Source organism: Muntiacus reevesi, chromosome 13, assembly GCF_963930625.1.
Source record: "Muntiacus reevesi chromosome 13, mMunRee1.1, whole genome shotgun sequence".
NCBI lineage: Eukaryota > Metazoa > Chordata > Mammalia > Artiodactyla > Cervidae > Muntiacus > Muntiacus reevesi.
The window spans coordinates 9304874-9320006 of NC_089261.1; the positions used below are offsets into that span (position 1 = coordinate 9304874).

The 15133-nt window shown below is 44.6% G+C and overlaps 1 protein-coding gene across 2 annotated transcripts in view; it reads right to left on the reverse strand.

The window, feature by feature from the left end:
* Window positions 1-15133, reverse strand: part of CORO1C (coronin 1C) — a 75563-nt gene that overhangs the window by 4731 nt on the left and 55699 nt on the right. For both annotated transcript variants that reach the window (XM_065904100.1, XM_065904101.1), the window contains exons 4-8: window positions 10416-10545; window positions 5242-5423; window positions 3399-3518; window positions 2437-2541; window positions 933-1078 (exon numbers count right to left, since the gene is read on the reverse strand). In XM_065904100.1, coding sequence (XP_065760172.1) covers window positions 933-1078; window positions 2437-2541; window positions 3399-3518; window positions 5242-5423; window positions 10416-10545 — 683 coding nt within the window. The remainder of the gene's footprint in view (window positions 1-932; window positions 1079-2436; window positions 2542-3398; window positions 3519-5241; window positions 5424-10415; window positions 10546-15133) is intronic.

The window sequence follows — 15133 nt, forward strand, 5'->3', positions numbered from 1 at the left end:
GAAGCAAAGAGTGTTAACCACTGGCCCAGCGGGGAAGTCCTTAAACCACATTTTGATTACTTTAAATCACAATTTAGAAGTATTTGTGACAGTTTCCTTTCATTATTCTAGCTATAGAGTTGTATTTAAAAAAAAACAAACCGGCAGTGATTATATAAAAATGGGCTTATAAAAATTTCTTTTATTTTTAAAGATGTGTCAATTATCTGTGTGACCAGCTTAGATCACTTAGAAAAATGTCCATGTAAGCAGTGTTATAAAGATGTGTGATATGATCATGGGCTTGATAATGTTGTGCTAGTTATTTTGTTGTTTAAAATGGCCAGCAGTCGGTTGGTACTGAGAAAAAGAGCCTGCCCCTTAGGAAAGTCACTAGCATCATGGAATATGCATTTTTAAAAACTCCACAGAGTAGCAGAGAGAGGCAGACGTTGCACAGCACAGATGAGCTTCCTAAGCCAACTAACCTAACACCCGCTATGGATCTCTGCTTCCCTAGTTTCAGATCCACGGGGTCCACGAGCCAGTTAGGAACCTGGCAGGTCCCCTCACAGGGCAGGAAAACCATCCCTCAGTTCCATCCTGGGGACAGGCTCCCTGGTTGCCTCCCAGGGGACATTGGCCACAGCTGCAGCCTGAAGACAAGAGATGAAGATTTCACTAAATCAGGGTGTGAGTCACCTCAGTGAAGCTACTTAGCTGTATTTCAAATTTATAATCTGGAGGACGGGGAGGGCACAGTTGGATTAAATGATTTTGAATGGCTCATTCTTGCTCTCAAGCCCCATGTTTCTAAGAAGGAAAAGAGACACTAGTTCTACGATTCTACTGCATACACACAGGTAGAAAGACTGGGCACAGCAGAATCACGTGCTCTCACGGAACATAGACGGCGTAAGCCTTCTAAACACTTTCCGATACCAGTTCTTTACCTGGCAATCTCACATTTGTTGACATCGAGTCCCCTCTTAGGCATGTAGCCCATTCCCCTCTGAGGCTCCTTGCTGCTGAACGTGTTGAGGTAGTGGACATAAGGCGATTCATCTGTGATCTCGAAGTAGCGGATACTGCTGTCGCCCTGCGAGAAACGGGAGATGTGAGCCAAAGCACCTGGTTTAGGTGGGCGTCCCACTCCTCCCTGAACTCAGCGCTGACTGGGACTCCGCTGCAGTGCGGACCTCTTCCTCCTCTTGCGAGGCTTAGCCTCCGATGGTTTCACTTCCGGGCAGAGCAACCCCTCGCTTGTGCAAGGCTAGCATGCCCTCTAAAGGGCCTCTGCTTGAGGGCTCTGACTGTCCTGTGCTGCGTCTGACACTGAGGCAGAGTCGGGGAGGAAAGGCTCATCGCCCAAAGGGATGATTTTAACATTCCTTCATGGCACAGGTCTGAGGGCACAACACCAGACAACAAAATAAGAAGTAAGATTTCTAATGAAGAAACATTAGTTCCAGCAAGCACCCTTTAACTTCAGATTGGAATGCTATCTCACTGCAATGTCTTAGGTTCTGTGATCACTGCGTAGAAGGTCAGAGTTTTCTGAAGACCTGAATATACTAGCCTGAGTGTAAATAACTATCATGCAGTTACAAGAAACTGAGAATGAAGGCAATCCTGCCAGGCAGAGGGGAGAGAAGAGGTCTGTGGAAGAAGTGATAAAGAGCTGGGCGGTACTCCACCCTCCTCTCCTTTCCCATGATCTCCATCTCTTTCAGGGATGTAACTGGCTAAAGCAATGAAGACAAGCTAATCACACACTGCTTTCCACATACTCACAACAACTTTCCACCCAGTGCTAGTAACATCTGGCTGACGATGTGGTCTATGGCTGCTGTTAACATTGCAAGTACGACTTTCAAGGAAACAGACAAGATCTCAGTTTCTAAGTAACTGACCTATAAAAATGTCAAGCAGGTCTGCAGCTCACTCCATCAGTTGTGAACAGAAGTAATAATAAGACCCCCAGCTTCACCCAGTGAGGGACCATCTGACAGGTTTAGGGAAGGGAACACATCAACAGATTTATTTTTATTAATTCAATTATTTCAACTACAAAAATTCTACATGATTATTGAACCTACAAAAAAAGAAGGGATGCTGAGGTCACCACCTTCTAAAATGATGTAACAGTAATGAAGATAAAGCTACCAACACTTTAGTTAGGCAGAGATCATCAGGCAGCAGAAAGGGGTTCTGTGCGGGGTCTTCCTGTAACGACTGTCACATTCTGACCCTTGGGTTGGGCCACACAATCCACGGCCTGGCCCTTAACACAGAACTCCAGGAGTGAGAGCCCCTGGAGAGTCTCTGAGGCCCTCAAAAGCTCACATCCACAAGGCGTTGTTCGCTACACGACTGCCCATCTACTGAAGCTCTGAAGGATAAATTTCTCTTCTCACAGAATTAAATTTAAGATCAAACAGGAAAATTACTGCTTACCTTTCCACACAAGTAAATGATACTGGTGTCGGGGTCGTAGAAAGGTAACAAAACCCCATTGCTAGTGTCCATTTCATGAAGAGCAATTGGTTCCTCCATATTTTTCTGGAAGAAAAAGTATATATATATATACACACACATATATGTATACACACACAAACACATGCACACACACACATTTTAAAAGATGAATTTTCATAAGACAGTACATTCTTTCATCTCTAAGTTAGCCATTTCCCTAAAATAATGAAAGTTTAAACAACATACATGTAATATTCATACATGTAACTACCAGTAAGAATACTACATGAGATCCAGCTCACTGAAAAGTGTGTTGACTTGACTGCATAATTAATGCACCCATCAGTGTGATCCCATAAGAGATGAGAGAGTCCATCTTTTATCTTATTAAAAAAAAAAAACAACTCATGTTCTTTAGAAAGCTAAAAGGTATAGGAAAAATATAAAAATCATCACATACGCCATAATCCCACAGTCCAGCGCGGGGCAACGACTGCTTTGGCCTACTTCCCTCCAGCACATAAGCACACACAGAGTGGGATCATACCATGTAGGCTGTTCAGTACATTTTTCCCGCTTGTGCTGTCATGAACATTTTCCCAAGCATGACTATTGTGATTCAGACATTTGATCATGTTCTTTAGGAAACATTTTAACTAAGTTTAGAACTTATTTCCCGTCTAAAACACTGGATTCTTCATGCATTCTTTCGAAAAACAACAATCGACATGGACTCCTTGGGAGTATCAAGAATGTATTTTTAAAACACACTCAGCAGTAAGTCTCCAGTGAGGATGAGAACTTCACATCCAATTTAAGATGAGCAGGAATTCAGCATATGACACTAAGAACCCTATCATCTACTAACCCACCTCAAGGCGTGCTCAGAAAAGGGAAAGCTTGAGGCTGCGAAGGGGTGGCAGGGCCGTGAAGGCACGTACCGGGTTCCAGAGAGCCAGCTGCCGCTCGCTCATGCGACTGAAGCCAGTGGTGAAGACATTGCCGTCGGCCAGGAAGATGGCTCTCATGGGTCGGGCCCCTTCATGTGCTTTCTCCTTCTCCTGGGTGAGAAAGCAAAGAGGCATTTTACACACAGTCAGACCAGATCGCAGGAAGGAAAAGTGAGGGATGGTGGGGCCTCAGTGAACACAGCTACACCCCACATGCCACTCACATCAAAGGTGTAACTATGTGCGCGCACACACATGTCAGTACTGACCACCTCCCCTCCCAGGAGGAGGAAACAGAGACACCGAGGGATCTGGCCAAGGCCTCTCAGCTGGCGAGCAAGCATGCCAGGCCTGGACTGAAAGGCCTCAGCCCTTCCACCAGCCCCTGCCACCAACTCCAGTTCAGCCTCCGCAAAAACACGTGAAAGGGCTCTGCCAAACATTTGTTTCTCAAAAGCATGATAATAACCTAAAGGTGGATATATGCTATGGCATCCAGCAATTTCATGGGACAGGAAGTCGAGTCTGGTTAACCCCTTCCTTGGCCTCATCTGTTCAATGGGAGCCCACCAGCTCTGCCCTATGGAATGTTCTAGTGGAGAAACCACACACACAGGACCTTGATAAACACCAGCCGCGCCTGTCGCCTGACTTATAAAAAGCAATGCCATCCAAGAGCTACCTTCTCAGAGAAGGGCTGTGACGGGGCACAGAGTTGGGGAGAAGTGACTGAAGGCCCGACTGTCCATCTCTGTCATAATGTGTGATTCCGTGGAGGCCTAGCTCAGAGGGCAGGACCAAGGATGTCATGCTGTGGAAAGAACGCTCGGCGTCATCAGGCCCTTTAACACCAACTGAGGAGCAGGGGAGGGAACCCACTGGGCTACCTGCAGTCCTAGGCCAGCGTGCAACTAAACTCTGCGGGTTAGCTGATCTAGACTCGCCAAGACTTTTTTTTAAGGGTGATACTGTATCTTCAACTTAATTTTTAAATTTTATTTACTTATTATTTTTGGTCATGCTAGGCTTTGTTGTTGCGTGTGGACTTTCTCTGGTTGTGGTGAGTGGAGGCCACTCTCTCGTTGCGGTGAGCAGGCTCCTCACTGCGGTGGGTTCTCTGGTTGTGAAGCACGGGCTCTTGGGTGTTTGGGCTTCAACGGTTGTGGTCTCAGGCTCTAGAGCTCGGGCTCCATGGCAGTCGTGAGCGGGCTTAGCTGATCCACAACATGTGGGCTCTTCCCAGATCAGGGACTGAGCCCATGTCTCCTGCACCGGCAGGTGGATTCTTCACCACTGAGCCACCAGGGAAGCCCTAGACTTGCAAATTCTTAAGCACACTGATAAAAAAATTTGTCTCTCTGTGAGAAATGGTTGCCAACTGAGAGGGAGAAAGGGAAAGAAAGAAACTGAAGTTGCTCAGTCGTGTCCGACTCTTTGCGACCCCATGGACTGTAGCCTATCAGGCTCCTCCGTCCATGGAATTTTCCAGGCAAGAGTACTGGAGGGAGTTGCCATTTCCTTTTCCAGGAGATCTTCCTGACCCAGGGATTGAACCCGGGTCTCCCACATTGTAGGCAGACGCTTTACCGTCTGAGCCTCCAGGGAAGTCTTACCAGGAAGGCTGGGTAAAAGCTGCACATGCCCAGATCTGAAGAAAAAGGCAACTGGGAGACAGAAGCCCGGACAAGCCTTTTCTGATGCACAGCTGGGTCTCTGTACATAGCAAGGGTCCACGGACTGGCAGCCCAGCCTCTCTGGTCTGCGTTAAAAAGCAGAAAGCTCTCACCCACTGGAGCACGACAAAGACTGGAGCTGTTGTCCTAAGAATACTTACAGCAACAATCTCCTGTTTCCTCGGATCGATTACTCTCACTTTCTTGTCTTTGGAGGCTGTGCAGATCAGACTACCATTCCGGTTCCAGCTGACATTGTAAATCATGTCTGAATGCATGTCATCCAAGTTTATCAGGGCTTCCCCGGTCCCCACGTTCCAGATGATGATGGCATTATCACAGCCTGCAAGCAAGCAGAACCACACCCTCAGGGAAGAGAAATGCCTGCAGAACAACACATCTGTGAAAACCATAAGCACAGGGAGGATAAATATACATGTGTATTGAAATGAAGATGCTGATTATAAGAAGCCCTACTTGCCAGGAGTCAAAACCTGAGATGATCAAAAGAAAAAGAGATTTGTGTAAAACAAACATGGTAAAGGAAAAATATAGCTTGTTAAGTCTGAGTTCATGTGAAACAAACAAGAAACCAAACAAAAATAAAGAACTGCAGGAAAGTAGAATCCTATTTTTTTTTTTTTTTTTTTTTTTTTTTTTTTGTGGAGTTTAATAGTAATGCCTCGTCTGTGGAGTTGTGTGAGTGAATGGAGTAGCAGGGCTCTCTTGCTCAGAGACGAGTCTGACACATCTTAAACAAACATGTTAGCACTTGGTAAGCACGCAGAAGGATCTGCTTATTTTCCTAAGAGACCGCGCATGCTTCAGTGAACCAGTTCTCTTAGGGTAGAGCTTCCCTGGTTGGGTAATGAATTAACTCCCTGATTGGAATTAGAGAGAGATTCTCAGAGGATGGATCCTTGTAGCTCTTGGGTGCTTATTTCTAACCAGAAGGCAATTGAAAACAATGCAAAATCATCAATGTTCTAGGCCAGCACATGTCCATTTCTAATGCCATCCCGTGATGGAACACACTGTAATCATTGTGATATCCTTGAAGATGACACAGTCATCAATTCTTTGGCACTCAGTCTTCTTTATGGTCCAACTCTCACATCCATACATGACTATTGGGAAAACTGTAGCTTTGACTAGATGGACCTTTGTCGGCAGAGTGTCTTTGCTTTTTTAATATGCTATTTAGGTTGGTCATAGCTTTTCTTCCAAGGAGCAAGTGTCTTTTCATTTCATGGCTGCAGACATAGTCTGATGTGGTTTTGGAGCCCAAGAAAATAAAGTCTTTCATTGTTTTCATTGGTTCCCCATCTCTATGCCTTAAAGTGATGGGACCAGATGCCATGATCTTAGTTTTTTGAAAGTTGAGTTTTAAGTCAGCTTTTTCACTCTCCTCTTTCACCTTCATCAAGAGGCTCTTTAGTTCCATTTTGCTTTCTGTCGTAAGGGTGGTATCATCTGCATAGCTGAGGTTATTCCTATTCCTCCCAGCAATCTTGATTCCACCTAGTGCTTCATCCAGCCCAACACTTTGCAGGATGTACTCTGCATATAAGTTAAATAAACAATGTGACAATATACAGCCTTGACACACTCCTTTCCCAATTTTCAGTCTGCTGTTCCATTTTTGGTTCTAACTTGCTTCTTGACCTGAATACAGGTTTCACAGGAGGCAAGTAAGGTGGTCTGGTTTTCCTATTGACAGGTTGTTGCTGAACGATAAGACGCAGGATTCTTGGCCTCCGGAGGAGACAAATTCAATCCAGGGCCAGAGAAGAGGCTGGATCACTCAGAGCTTTTGTGTAATAAAGTTTTATTAAAGTATAAAGGAGATAGAGAAAGCTTCTGACATAGGCATCAGAAGGGGGCAAAAGAGTACCCCCTATTTTTTTTTTTTTTTTTTTTTACATCGAGTTAACGGGGTTGGTGGACCCTGAGTGACTGTAAGTTTCCTTTTCTAGTAAAGCATGCATCAGAATGAATACAGCTTCTTTCTTTTCCGGAGAAACTAAAAATAAAGGGTTTAAATAACGGTTTAGGAGGCTCAAGACAAAGACTAGACAGGAGGTTACTGCAATCAGTGGTGCTGTAAGACACGGTCTTGGACCAAAGCATGTAAATTACAATAAGTGAAGGGAAATGCCCAGCCATATGCTCATAGCAGATTTTTATCTTCAAAAAGGAGAGAAAAACAGGCCAAGGCTGGCCTGGTTTGAGAAGCACAAACTGCCGTCAAATAGGCGTGTAAATTCAGAACCTGATCCCCAATGAGGCCACAGGTCAACAGAGCCAGAGCCCCTCAACTATCAGCTTATCTTCCCTCCACGGTCAGCACCCTGTCCCCAAAGCCCCTTTAAAAAGAGGCACCATTTGCTGCTTCTAGGACATTAGCACAAGGAGGAAGCAACATAAAGGATGGACATCCTGAAGGTGAGACTCTTGTCAAAAAGCCAATTCTGCAAACACTTAGAAAATTAGCTACCGATAACCAGGACACCTAAGTTACCTAAGGGTTCAAGTCAGTTCAGTCGCTCAGTCGTGTCTGACTCTTGGAACCCAGCACGCCAGGCCTCCCTGTCCATCACCAACTCCCGGAGTCTACCCAAACCCATGTCCATTGAATCAGTGATGCTATCCAACCATCTCATCCTCTGTTGTCCCCTTCTCCTCCTGCCCTCAATCTTTCCCAGGATCAAGGCCTTTTCAAATGAGTCAGTTTTTCGCATCAGGTGGCCAAAATATTGTAGTTTCAGCTTCATCAGTTCTTCCAGTGAACACCCAGGACTGATCTCCTTTAGGATGGACTGGTTGGATCTCCTTACATTCCAAGGGACCCTTCCAACACGACAGTTCAAAAGCATCAACTCTTCGGTGCTCAGCTTTCTTTTTTTTTTTTAGTTCTACCACTTTATTGCTACCAACCCATTTCCCTCCACCCTTGTGCACACATGCTCAGTCATGTAATCCCATGGACTTCAGCCAGCCAGACTCCTCTGTCCATGGACTTTTCCAGGCAAGAATACTGGAGTGGGTTGCCATTTCCTTCTCCATCAGCTTTCTTTATCCAACTCTCACATACATACATGACTACTAGAAAAACCATAGCCTTGACTAGACGGACCTTTCTTTTTTTTTTTTTTGGACCTTTCTTGACAAAGTAATGTCTCTGCTTTTTAATATGCTGTATACGTTGATCATAATTTTCCTTCCAAGGAGTAAGTGTCTTTTAATTTCATGGCTGCAATCACCATCTGCAGTGATTTTGAAGTCCCCCAAAAATAAAGTCAGCCACTGTTTCCCCATCTACTTGCCATGAAGTGATGGGACTGGATGCCATGATCTTAGTTTTCTGCATGTTGAACTTTAAGCCAACCTTTTCACTCTCCTCTTTCACTTTCATCAAGAGGCTCTTTAGTTCTTCTTCACTTTCTGCCATAAGGGCGGTGTTATCTGCATATCTAAGGTTACTGATATTTCTCCTGGCAATCTTGATTCCAGCTTGTGCTTCCTCCAGCCCAGCGTTTCTCATGACATACTCTGCATATAAGTTAAATAAGCAACGTGACAATATACAGCCTTGTCGTACTCCTTTTCCTATTTGGAACCAGTCTGTTGTTCCATGTCCAGTTCTAACTGTTGCTTCCTGACCTGCATACAGGTTTCTCAAGAGGCAGGTTAGGTGGTCTGGTATTCCCATCTCTTTAGAAGTAGGAAATGGGTGAAAAAGCTGCACAACAGTATGAAGAGTTGGAACTAAATTCTGGGATGGAGACTTGACCCGTCCTCTTCCTCCTTCATCACAGGCAAATAATAACTCCAGCCACTACGGATGTATGCACAACGCTGCAATCAACCATTCTCCTCAGCTTGTACAAGGGAGACTGGACTGAGTATGCCGATGATACCCTAGGTTTAACCTCGATGAGGCAGGCAGTAGGGTATTTTCCATGATGGAATTCCACCTTTGGAATTGTTTTCTCTCCTTATCAGACTGAGGTTCTGAGTAAAACACTGGAAGGGTTCCCAGTTATAGTCAATTGTGATTTAAAAAAAAGAGAATCTTACTTTTCTTTTTTTTTTTAAGTAGTTCTTGGTTTCAATAGGTACCAGGCATTAGATTTTTAAATTAACTCACTACATCAGAAATACCTTTCATTCCTAGTTAAAAACTGGACTTCTCCCCTCCTTTTTACTGGTAAGGTGAAAAGACTTTAAAATTCTACCACTAACATTCGCACTGCATTTTTAATAAGCCAATTTTTTTAAGGTACAGTTTGCATACAAGGCATCCATTTTAAGTATACATTGGTTGAGTTTTGACAGACATACATAGTCATCTAGCCTCTATCACAATCGAGATCTAGAACATTTCCATTACCCCACAAATCTCCTTCCTGTCCTTTGTATTGCTTCTATGATAGCAGAGAAACGCTCATATTTTTGAACAAAGAAAAAGATTTCTTTAAGATGAAACTTGGAAACTACACAAGTGGGAAAGTGATAGGGAACACCGAGGACTTGGTCACAAGGGTTCACTGCAGCGCTGTCTAACAGTGAAAAAGCAGAAACAACCTCAATGTCCAAAAACAGAGGACTAACTAAATAACAGAGGTATCCAGACAATGGACTATTAATGGAGTCATTAAAAATACCACACAGTATGTATGAAAAGGGCCACAGTGTACCAGCAAGGGCAGAAAGCAGGTCACGTGAAAGAGAGAGGCTGAACCCTTCTTTGTGTGTAAAATCGTTTATGCACACAGAAACGTCTTCTGGAAACATCAAAATGGGGTAATAACGATGTTTCCTCTAGGTGATGGGGTTATAAGTGATTTTTATTTTCTCCTTTTTGTTTATATGTATTCTCTGTAATATACATGGACTACAAGGAGAAAAATGGAAGTGTTTTTAAAAGGAAAGAGCATTTTAACTAACAAGATCACCCCAACATTGGCAGCAATACCAGAGTTGTGACTCCCAGTTGGGCTGCTCCCACCACATCAGGAGTAACCACAGCTGAGGGCCGCGCAAGCCCCGGCGGGGACCGAGGCTCTGCTGAGGCTCACCAGACGCACAAAGTGCCAGATGCGCTAGGTGAGTATGTGCCTGTTCCTGCTTCTAGACAGAAGTCCACAGCTTCCACTGGATCTGCCCCAGTGGCCTCAACACACGCGCACACGGCTTGGGGGACACCTGCACCCCACCCTGGGTTCTTCTGATTTCACAGCTGCCAGCACAGTCAGAACGCGTCTGTTGCTCCCTCTACACGGGGACGCGGGGAATGAGGGGAAGGGGGAAGCAGAGGCTGCTCAGTTCCTACCTGCGCTGAGAAGCACGTTGCGGGCCGTCGGGTGCCAGGCTACGATGCCAACTCTCTTTGAGTGGCCTTCTAAGATGACCACGGGCTCGGTCAGGGAAAGAGTGAGTCCATTTTCTGGGATCTGCCATACCTGTCGGAAGAGGAAGAAAGGTGGTCCACGTGAAAGTGGTCGGCTTTTGTTATCACATTTACTGTGACCACCCTGTGTGAAGCCTCACTGTGTGTAAACAGAACACACAGTGGTCTCTGGATGAAAGGCAGAACGTGGTGAAACACGAACAGCTGTTTTTCAGGTGGAGTAGGATAGCAAAGAGCAAAATACCCACAAGCTCTAAAAATATTAGACCTCTCTGGCTTTTATTTACTATTAGTGGAGATTTTATTTTATATTCCCTGTTAAGTTAAAAACTCTCCAGTTAGAAGCATACCAAAAAATTGAAAGAAAAATAAAAAATGACTAAAGCAAGCACCCATGGAAAGAAGCACTGGGGTGAAAACCCCTAGGTAAGCCCATGGTCTTGAGGGGAAAGCAAACTCTATCCACCAAAAGTTCTTGGGAGGTGGCATAGTTTTTCAAACATATTTTCTATAATTTTACATTGCGAAAATAAAAAGATACCTAATAGTTTTATAAAACGTACTGAAGAAATCTTCTTACAAAAGAAAAACCTTAATTGGACTTCATCAAAATGAAAAACTTTTGTGTTTCAAAGAATACTATCAAGAAAGGGACAAGACAACCCACAGAATGAGAGAAAATAATTTATGTCAAATATCTGAAAAACGAGTTTTATCTAGACCATATAAAGAACTCAATAAGAAAAGAAAAAATAATCCCATTTTTTAAAAATGAGCAAGAAATCTAAATATTTCTTCAAGGAAGATATACAAATGGCAAAAAAGCACATGAAGAGCTGCTCAATATCATCAGTCACCAGGGAAAGACAAATCAAAACCACAATAACATATCACTTCATACCCACTAGAAGTTTGGAATCAAAAAGACAGATACCAACAAGTATTGGGGAGAATGTAGAGAATTCAGAGCCCTGATACACTGCTGGCTAGACTGAAAAATAGTGCAGCAGCTTTGGGCAACAGTTTAGAAATTCTTCAAATGATCAAGCACAAAGTTACTCTATGACCCAGTAATTCCACTTCTAGGTACCTACCCAAGAAAAAGGAAAATACATGTTTTGCACCATAAACCTATTATTATTCATCATAGCCAAGAGGTGGAAACAACCCAAATGTCCAGCAACTGATAAACAAATGCAAGAAATGTGAAACAAAAAGGAACATATGACCAAAGAAAGGAGTGAAGTTCTGACACACTGGGCTTCCCTGGCGGCTCAGTGGAAAAGAATTCTCCTTTCGATGCAGGTTTGATCCCTGGGTGGGGAAGATTCCCTGGAGGAGGAAATGGCAACTCACTCCAGTAATTTTATCTGGAAAAATGCCATGGACAGAGGAACCTGCCAGGTTTCAGTTCATGGGACTGCAGAGTCGGACACGACTGAGTATGCACGCATTGACAGATGCTACAATGTGGATGAAACTTGACAATGTTAGGTTAAGAAAAAGAAGCCAGTGATGACAATCCGCATACTGTAGGATTCGTGAGTATGAGACGTCCAGAAAGGAAAATCGATAAGAGGCAGAAAGTATATTAGTGGTTGCTTAGTGCTGGGTGTGTGCGTGTGCAACAGCTTAGAACGTGGGGTTTCTGAGGTGGTGAAAACATTCTAAAATTGTCTGTGGTGAGAGTGGCACATATCTGTGAATATACTAAAGACCATCGAATTGTACACTTTAAATGGGTGAGCTATATGTAAATTAAATCTCAATAAAGCTGTTAAAATCAGATATTAAGTAACATTTAAGCTTGTGGAAAGGTTAAAAATTAAAACAATTATTGTCTTCTGTATGAAGATTAAGTAAATCTTCTACCATAAAAGAGTTTATGGAACTAGTTCATAACAAATTTAGAACTTGCCAGTGGAAAAAATCGTGCTCAACAGTGGAACAAGTGAGAAACAGAATTTTCCTTTGTTGGGGATTTTTAAGGAGGAGACAAACAACTGTCTGTTTTCAATTGCTTAGTGGAGGCAGAGTCTGGATTAGGAGTGGTTAAGGTTTAGTTCGGTTCTGTTGTCCTGCAAAGAATCAGAACAAAAAGGGTGCCAGTCTGAGGACTGTAGGAAAGTGGTGAATTATGGGATTATTCATAAACCTGCCTTCTGAGGGCTTAAGAAACCACCGGGTTTTAAGGCAGATGTGAACCAGCACGGGAAGGCAAGGGGGACCGACCTTGCTCCTTTCCACCCCTCACCCAGACCAGGGTTCTCTTCTCCGAACAGAACAGACTGAACAGAACAGACTTCTGGCCTGTGGCTCCCTCTCCTGGAGTGTGGGTGTCTGCTACCCTCTAGTGTTATCTGTGTGCTTTCCCCTGTTTTTATTCAAGGGTTTATGATCAGTAAAACAGCTCCACATTGAACTTGGCTACTTGAATGTAAAGCAGGACAGAAATTTTGAACAGAAAACAAGTACTGATTTAATCAAAGCACGAAGTCGGCAGAGAAACAACTAGGAAGTGGGACTTTAATGACTCAACAGGAAATGCATTTTGCAAAATGAATTCTGACCAGGCTTGGGACAGAAAGCATGTAATTCCACATGCTGTCTCCAGGCGGCACTGTGACCGCGGGCTGCCAGGTTTTCCCACAAGGATCGTAAAACCTTCAGTGCCTGACTGACCCCGATTAAATAGTGCATTTTCTAAATCCCTAATGAGGCGTGGAGTGATGGGTGGCTTTGGATATAATCAGCATTTCCTGTCTTAAACATGAGAGCTTATAACGGGACTTCATCTCTTCTTTCTCTAGCTTCTTCATCCATCTTTTCTTTAGATGGCAAGGAGATTTTACTGATGGAGCATAATGTTTATTATATACTTTTAAAAATGAGGAAATTCTTTGTCCCTTCTTTATCTCACTTTTGGCAGACCTCATGGTTCTGTCAACAAGGCTTATGCATTTCACCCAGACACCTAACCCATCTTACTACCTCAGTCACTCACTCAAGAGCACTTTCCTTGAGCAACCACCATAACCCGGGCCCTTTACCAGGCAAGGAGGGGAAGGACAACTAAACTACAGATCCTGCTCTCAAGGGGTTTATAGTCTTAACAAAGCAGAGTAGTCGGTCTATGAGACTGAAAGTCAAAGACAGCAAAGTCAAGCAGACAGCTGGAGCATGGGCTCAGGAACCAAACAGATCTTGGTTCCACTCCAGCCCAGACCTCTTACGGTGATGGCCAAAGGGCTCGGCGCAGGGACGCATCAGACTTCATTTAGTGCCGTGAGGACTACACGAATCAAGAAAGTCCTGGAACAGTGCCTGACACACAGTCAGTGCCCCCAGAGCAGTGCAGGGGTGAGGACTATCCTGACTCTTCTACACATCAACTGTATGACCTTGGGGACATTCACCTAACCTATCTGGACCTCAAACTTCCTCGTCTATAAAATGGGAATAATAAGGAATCTGCTCTCACTGGGCCTGTCTGGAGACCAATGTGGCAACATGAATCTAAAGCACTCAGAACAATGCCTAGCCTAAGGCAGGCTCTGGGTAAGTGTTGGCTGTAGTTATTACTTGTCTTTTTCACTAGGAAACCACAGAGTCTACATTACCAATGCGACACTTGTGTAAGCTAAGTGGAGTGAAAATTGTCACTCAGGTGCCTTCCTGCCACCTGAGTCTGGTACATCCAGGAAGATTCCCTGAGGAGACACCTCTAAGGATGAATGGGAGCTAGGTGACAGGTGGAAGCAGGAAAGAAGGAAGAGGAGAAGGAAGGAAGGAAATCAAGAATCTAGTTTCAAACTAAAACAGACGTAGGGAGCAATTTTCTAAAGAGTGGATGCTCCAAAGAGGCTGGCTGAGGGGCTGAGAGCAGAGTAAGATAACACTGGCAGGGGATTCCCAGCAGGAGGGGACAGTGACGGGAAACTCCTGTGCGATGAGATGCAAAGACAGCGGCCCTCCAGCCTCTGCAGGGAGGAAGGTGGAGTCGGGAAAGGACTGGCACACCTGTAAGTCCTTCCACACGAAGTGGACACAGCCCTGCTCGGTGCCCGCTGACCTGGCTCACAGGCCCGTTGGTACGTGGCTCTCTGCCCTTTGCTGGGCTCCCTGCTGCAGCCACAACGGCCTTCCAGTTTGGACTGGAGAGGTTGCGGGAGCCCCATTCAGTCTATGCTTAGTTTTCCTGCGCACGACCTGGGATGCAGCCTGGTGTGGACACTGGCCAGGATGTCAGAGACCGGGTCTCCGCCAGAGCTGGGACGCTACCTGGCCACGTCAGCATGAAGAAGGGGCTTCACTTCCGGGAGCCTCGATTTCCTTGTTCCATTCAGGGGATAGCAGCAGCTCTACCCTCTCAGGGTAGCTGGAAAGGTCAAACGAGCTGAAACATTCTGCACCCCCAAGCACCACCTGAAGGTGAATTACTGCAAACAGAGTGACCTTTGACAAAACTGTCACCTCCCTTGGGCCTGGGTTTCCTGAGTGGTAAAATGGGACACGCTCCTGCCTCACTGTGCTGTTAACAGTGATTAAATATAATCACCACATGAAGGCTTAAAACAGTGCCTGGCCAAAAAAAAAAAAAAAGAAAGATCTATGTTCATGATTATTTTTCTTGTTGGAAC